Source organism: Olea europaea, chromosome 9 (assembly GCF_002742605.1).
Source record: "Olea europaea var. sylvestris chromosome 9, O_europaea_v1, whole genome shotgun sequence".
NCBI classification, from domain to species: Eukaryota; Viridiplantae; Streptophyta; class Magnoliopsida; order Lamiales; family Oleaceae; genus Olea; species Olea europaea.
The window spans coordinates 6,002,443-6,010,056 of NC_036245.1; the positions used below are offsets into that span (position 1 = coordinate 6,002,443).

The 7,614-nt window shown below is 33.1% G+C and overlaps 1 protein-coding gene across 1 annotated transcript; it reads left to right on the forward strand.

The window, feature by feature from the left end:
* The first annotated feature begins 2,834 nt into the window (after positions 1 to 2,834).
* On the forward strand, positions 2,835 to 7,167 carry LOC111399505. Its single transcript, XM_023026861.1, is given in 8 exon segments — positions 2,835 to 3,231; positions 3,752 to 3,827; positions 4,636 to 4,769; positions 4,847 to 4,927; positions 5,251 to 5,337; positions 6,090 to 6,175; positions 6,369 to 6,489; positions 6,892 to 7,167. Coding segments are annotated over 8 exon segments (1,032 nt in total). The 5' UTR covers positions 2,835 to 2,862; the 3' UTR covers positions 6,970 to 7,167.
* Positions 7,168 to 7,614: the final 447 nt, after the last annotated feature.

Here is a 7,614-nt window from a genome sequence, read left to right on the forward strand (position 1 = left end):
AGACAAATTGTTGGGAATGGGGATATTGTTGAGACCTAAAAAGTTATTGTGAAATTGAGATTGTGACATCATAGATGAGTGGCCACCGAACAAGCTCTTAACAAAAGAATTGAGATCTATTTGCATGTAATAGAATTAAAATGTATAAAGATGAAATAGAATTATAGTAAAGAAAAATAAAACATAAATTGAATAATGTAGAATGTAAAGAATTGAATTGAGATTTGAATTGTATAAATATGAAATATATAAAGATGTAGAATCTATAAATTGAATTGAGATTTGAATTGATTGAGATTATGTAAAGAGAATGTAGAAGAGTTTTGTAGATAATTTGTGTGAAAAATGAATAGAATAATGAAGTATTAATGAAGTTATATGTATAAAAAAAATTAACCTTTGGGAACGTTTTGTGACCATCGAATTAAAGTTTTAAAGTGACCGTTTGGTCATTGCAGGTTCGCTACCCTGCTCGCTTTACTCGACAAGTAGAGTCTTGCTCAGCTTGCCGTTCAACTCTTTGCTCGATTCGACGAGCTACTCAGATCTTTTGCCTTCTCATGTCAAAAGTATAAAAAGATTGATCTGTGTACATGTATACAAGTGCATTCTCCTATGTAATTGTGTAGATAATTTGCGTGAAAAATGGATAGAATAATGAAGTATTAATGAAGTTATATGTATAAAAAAAAATTACCCTTTGGGACTTTTTGAACGTTTTGTGACAATCGAATTAAAGTTTTAAAGTGACCGTTTGGTCATTGTAAGTTTGCTACCCTGCTCGCTTTACTCGATGAGTGGAGTCTTGTTCAGCTTGCCATTCAAGTCTTTGCTTGGCTCGACTCGAGCTCTTTGACGAGCTACTAAGATCTTTTGCCTTCTCATGTCAAAAGTATAAAAAGATTGACCTGTGTACATGTATACAAGTGCATTCTCCTATGTAATTGTGTAGATAATTTGTGTGAAAAATGGATAGAATAATGAAGTATTAATGAAGTTATATGTATAAAAAAAATTACCCTTTGGGACTTTTTGAACGTTTTGTGACCATCGAATTAAAGTTTTAAAGTGACCGTTTGGTCATTGTAAGTTCGCTACCCTGCTCGCTTTACTCGACGAGTAGAGTCTTATTCAGCTTGCCGTTCAAGTCTTTGCTCGGTTTGACTCGAGCTCGTCGACGAGCTACTAAGATCTTTTGCCTTCTCATGTCAAAAGTATAAAAAGATTGATCTGTGTACATGTATACAAGTGCATTCTCCTATGTAATTGTGTAGATAATTTGTGTGAAAAATGGATAGAATAATGAAGTATTAATGAAGTTATATGTATAAAAAAATTACCCTTTGGGACTTTTTGAACGTTTTGTGACCATCGAATCAAAGTTTTAAAGTGACCGTTTGGTCATTGTAGGTTCGCTACCCTGCTCGCTTTACTCGACGAGTAGAGTCTTGCTTAGCTTGCCGTTCAAGTCTTTGCTCGGTTCGACTCGAGCTCATCGACGAGCTACTCAGATCTTTTGCCTTCTCATGTCAAAAGTATAAAAAATTGATCTGTGTACACGTATACAAGTGCATTCTCCTATGTAATTGTGTATACAAGAAAAACATTCAGATGTATTTTCATAGTTCATTGCATGTTATTTACAGTTTGTTGGTACAGCTTAAAAGTCAATTAAAATCAATTTTTTGATTGTTATTTCACTATTTCAACCGTTATTTTTGAATTCTTCTCTCACAAGTAGGACCCACTTTATCTCTAACGATCAAAAAATCAATTATCAAAATTCATACCAAACAAACACTTATTTTCTTAATAGAATAAGTACAATTTAAATAATTGACATCATTTATTGATTATCACGTTATCAATTTTCATCGATATGAGTGATGAAATTGAAAGAATTTACTCGATTGAAATCAAACAAGAGCTTAATTGCCCCATTGAGCATCTACTTGTTTGACACCAAGTCCTGATTGATAGAGATTAAAATCTGGATATTAATTTAAATTAAAGTCAACAATTAATTTTATCCATATATTTTGCCCTCGTTTGGCTCCCATTTTTTGAAATAAAAATGGGTAGAATAATATTTTTTAAAAAAATAAGTAGTTGAAAAAGAAAGAAAAGTTTTCGATTTACGTATAACATTATTTTATGAAAAATTGTATGATTGAAAATATGAGAGAAAAAAATGAACTGTAATTTAATAGGGGCCAAACGGGGCTTTATGAGATTCAAAACTTTTCAATCACATATTTTAATATTTTTTGATAAAAAAAGATATAGATCCAAAACAATAACATACCCTTACGGACTAAGTGCTTGTTTGGTAGGGATTTTGATAATTGATTTTTTGACCGTTAGAGATAAAGTGGGTCCGTGAGGAAAAAAATTAAAAAATGAAGACTGGAATAATGAAATAACGATCAAAAATTTAATTGGCTTAAAATCTGTACCAAACAAACTCTAACATTTTGTAAAAAATACAAAATAACGAAAAACTAAAAAATAGATTGATTAAAGAAATGATTCTGTTGCTATTTTTTAAAATTAAAATCTACTTAAAAAATTAATTTTAATCTCCACTTAATGGGCTAGATAAAAATATCATTAGTGTTAAAGGAATTTACTTGACTTGCCAACTGAATAACTTATGTAAAATTTTTACTAGATTTTAATAAAAATGCGTGACTAAAAATTTGTGAATTTTAGGAAATGTATGATTAAATTAATTGTTAGACTAAAATTTTTTATCAACCCTTTATTTAAACCAAACTTGGCTTGAAACAACTGAAATGCAAGATGGCCACGTAAATTGAATATCAATCACCAAATATTTGATAAAATCCCAATGTAGATAAGATGATCAGTGCTCCAAATTTGAATTCTTTAGGGGGGGAGAGAGAGAAAATTAAAAATGTCACACTAATTAGGTATAAAGTGAATTTATTGAACCAAATGGCAAATGGTTTTGGCATCAAACTGCAACGAAGCGTACCACATGTGGTGGGCTTTTGTTCCCCTCGACCAGCAGTTTCTTCTAGTTCTTCTCACACTTTTCCAGTTCAACTTTCAAGAGTAGCTAAGCGGGGGGTTATTAGGTATAGGCTCCCTCGTAGGGTTGTATTGGGAATTGGGGTTTCATTTTGGTCTCAGTTGATGAACATGGCGGGTACTTTTGGTGCCAAAACGTTCGTAGCTTCTGCAAGACAAAAGGGCGCAATTGAGAAGGTAAATTTCACCTTGTGGGGTTGGATTTTTTTATTTTTATTTTTATTTTTAATTTCCTAATGGGTTATCTGGTTGCTTGGTTATTAATTGGGCAATCTCTATTATGCGATAATTATTTGAATGAAATTTGAGGAATTCAACAGTGTATTGCCCTCATGATGTTAGAGAATTGGAGTAGATAAGCCGATAACTAAACTTCCAGAACTTCCATGTATTGTCTTAATCCAAGTGTAATATGCATCATTCTTGATGTCAGAGTGTGTGTCATTGGAAGGTAGAAACAGATGAGATGTGTATGCTAAAAACTAAATTCGGATTTTCGTCTTCTTTGGCAAAAACATTTAAGGATGAAATTCCTTTTCAATTACTTCCAAACTATGTTAGTAACAGACTTTTGTGAAGTTCAATATAGTTCTATATCTGCATCTTTTATGATTTATTCTAGTTCCCAAATTCAGTGTTTTGTAATTCATGCACGTCTCTTTTTTGTTTATGTGTTCGTTTCTGCTTTGAACTAAAGGTATTAGAGAATGTGGACTGGCCTGAGCAATTCCCCTTCAAAGAGGAGGATTTCCAGCGCTTTGCTAATTTGTCTCGTCATACACTGTTAAATATAATTCCTAATTTCAAGGTAGTCTCAAATTCTTTAGCATTTTGAATTTCTGTCAAACACTTTGATCCCTCATCTACTGCTGCTTCATGGTTCCTCGATTAGTTGTGAGGCAATAGGTTAAAAAGTTGTGGAGAGATTAAGGTGGCATTGGACTTTTCTTTCATATTTCATAATACCAAAATTTGAAGTTTCAATTTTTTTATTTTTATTTTTTTTATATGATATATTTGGAAGATACATGGATGTTTATATTTTGTTGAATTTAGTAGAAAAGAATCTCCACAAGTTCAAAGAAAAAATTGTGATTGGTTTTCTATTGTATCTTATATGTCTATTGTTATACATAAATGGGCAAATTAAGTGGCCAATATAAGACTTACATAAGAAGATGGAATATGTTTAACATTAAGGTATATCACACATTTTCCATTTGATGAATAAGAAAATTGGGGACATCTTTTCTTCATTTGTTACATTTTTTAGCCTCGAACCAAGAACATCTTTAATCAAGAGTAAATCGAATGCTTGGACAACTACTGTTTGTCTCCCGATTCTAAAACAGATATCGTAACAAAACTTGCCTGCAGGGCTTATGATAAACAACAAACCGAAGAAATTTACAGTGCCATCGTTCCTATTTTCAATAATTGATGTTACTGCATGACTTTTCAATTATGATCCATTTTAGCCACTGAAGAAGTTGTTTTCGTATTGCATAACTCTTGCTGCATCTGAATAATGTCTAGGTTTCATGCTACATTTCTAATAAAACCAAATATTCAGGACCCCAGATTCATTGTTCTATGAAGCTCCTCGCTTTGTGACACATATTGATGATCCAGCTGTTGCTGCACTCACTAAATATTAGGTTTTTCCTCCCAGTGATACTCCTGGAGTTGCTCTACTAGACATGTGTAGCAGCTGGGTAGTATATCTACCTTAATTCAATCCTTCATTTGAAAATGACATATGATCATAACGTCATTCTTATATTTTATTTAGGTCAGTCATTACCCTAAAGGGTATAAGCAAGCCAGAATAGTAGGAATGGGCATGAATGAAGAAGAGCTGAAGAGAAATCCGGTGAGTCCATTGTTTACTTTTGAAATGCTGAACATCTCGAGTCATTGACCTGAAATGTTTGGTCTTTACATACTGTTAGAAAACCAAATGTCTGAAAAGGGAAAATTTGATTCTTTTGGGTCATTACATATCCTTTCATTGAATTTGCCAAGTATTAATTGAGGATAATGCTTCTGTCTCAAGAGCAACGCTTATACACATTTGAAAAGATTCTATGACCCTTCTTTTTTTTCCCCCTCTTTTAACTGTATATTTGACTTCTATTAAATACTATACAGTTTCACCAGTTGACGAATTGTGTAATTCACTTCATATTTTTGTAGGTTCTCACAGATTATGTTGTGCAAGACTTGAATGTTGATCCTAAACTCCCATTTGAAGATGACACGTTTGATGTTATTACAAATGTGGTACGTCCATCATATCCACATGTAAATCATTATCCATGTGTGAATCCATTCAACATCTGACAAATATTTAAGATCAATACATTCAACAGGGTACTTATTTGTTTGGCTATTGAATATTTTTAGTCTCTGTAATTTACAACAAAAAACCTCATCAACTTCAATTGCAGGAATTCATGTTACTCAAAATTTATTCTTGATTTTCACTATTGCTGACACATTAGGTGGCCCTGTAACATTATCTTTGAAAAAGAAGTTCCATCATCCTTCTGCTTGGCTTCAGATTTTTCAGTTAATGTTACATATTGACCTTTTCTGCCCCTTCAATTGAACTGTCAAGTGATTAATAATACATGCTAAACTTATGGCATTTCTCTACATAGATTTGATGCCTCTGATCTGAAATCAAAATCTGTAGGCTCCTTCCAGTGACGATTCTTTAAATGACAAATAGAAGCAAAGAGAAGTAAGGGACATTGTTCTATATTTTACTGTGTCTCTAATTAGCAAAAAAATGTGGGAAAAGCTTCCCTAGAAACTTCCTTGGCTAGGCTTTTGTGCATTAGTGCAAGTTGTGTCCCAAGTGAAAAAATGGAAATTACAAGGAAATGAATACCCCATTTCTGCTATTAAGTAAAGATTTATTTTTATATGATAGATTCTTTCTGCATCTCTCATGAAAGAGAAGTATTTATTATTATTATTATTTTTTGTTTTTGCCTTTATTCCTATGCATGGATATATTTGCCTTGCAGGTCAGTGTTGACTACTTAACAAAGCCTATTGATGTTTTCAAGGAGATGTCTAGGATCCTTAAACCTGGTGGACTAGCTATAATAAGGTGATAATCGCTGGACTTTGCACAACTTATTTACATTTTAAAACGTGGTGGTTCTCCAGAAACATTTTGTGAACTCTTGGTGGGTTTTAAGTTTTTTATATTAATATAACCAATAATTCTCAACGCTTCTCTTATCTAGCATTTTGCTCGATGAGGATCATTTCTGATTCTGTAGATTATGCCTGTATATCAGCTTCTCCAATCGCTGCTTCTTTACAAAGGCAATCTCGGTATGGACTTCAACAGGAGATTCTGATCATGTCGTAATAGTTGGAGCATATTTCCATTATGCTGGAGGGTTTGAGTCTCCTAAGGTACATCCTAATTTTCCAATTTGACATATTAAGAATTTGCTGCTTTGGCTATTACTTGATAACTTAAACCTAGTGTTTTTGGAATGAATATTCTGATGATTATCAAATAGAAATTTCCCAAAGTAGAACCATCGTCCGTAAATGTTATTTATTCGTTTCCCATCCATATTTAGCGGATGAGCCAACTCTTTATCGATAGCGATAATTGGAAGAAAATGCACTGGGCAAAAGTTATTAAGTCATTCCTTCTACAATTAAAAACTTGGAAATCTAAGCATAATCATAAAGTTTTCCTAATTAAATCGCATTAACGAGGAGGTTGCTATTGAAGTTTAACGTAATTATTTTATCTAATGTAGTCCTTTCGCCCAAGTTGTGATAATTTGTTCTGCATTTTTGTAGGCTATGGATATATCTCCTAACCCTGGACGCACAGATCCCATGTACATTGTGTACTCAAGAAAATCAGCAACTGCCTGAGATAGGATCACGGTGTAAACGTTCTCTTTGAACCTGGTACATTTTTTATTCAACTTTTTCAGTTTATGCTGTGAATGAGTTGTGTTGTTGTGAATGCTTACATTTATGAATCTCAGCAGTAACGAATTTTTATCCCTGAGTTATAACATATGAGGCAACTTGATCTGAATGCAAATTTGATCTCTAAACTTGGTTGAATGTGCTTTCTGTGATTTTTGGAAACTAAATTCTTTGACAGAAGTGGGTATGGTTGTTAAAAATTTGGGCAAGCCATCTAGCTGCTATAGCTGTACTAATTGGAGGCAGAGAGGGAATCAATTGCTACACTGGATAGGACTCGACAAGATTTGAGAGAGTTAATGACAGAATTTGACAATTGTCATATCGAGTCCCAAACACAGAATCAAGAAATTAACTTAATCCAACTCATAATCTACTATGTATTTAGTGGTGTCAATATTTGGTTGGGCTGGCATGGATCGACTTGCCTACAACTAGGTACGATTCAATTGTGTAGCATGTTTGAATAGTCTTGTTTAAAAATACGGTTAGAGCTATGCCTAGACCATCTTCAAATCTGTGGACCGACCTAGCCCCCTGTCCTGCTAATATTTCAGGCTGGGCTCGTACAATCCATTATTTTCC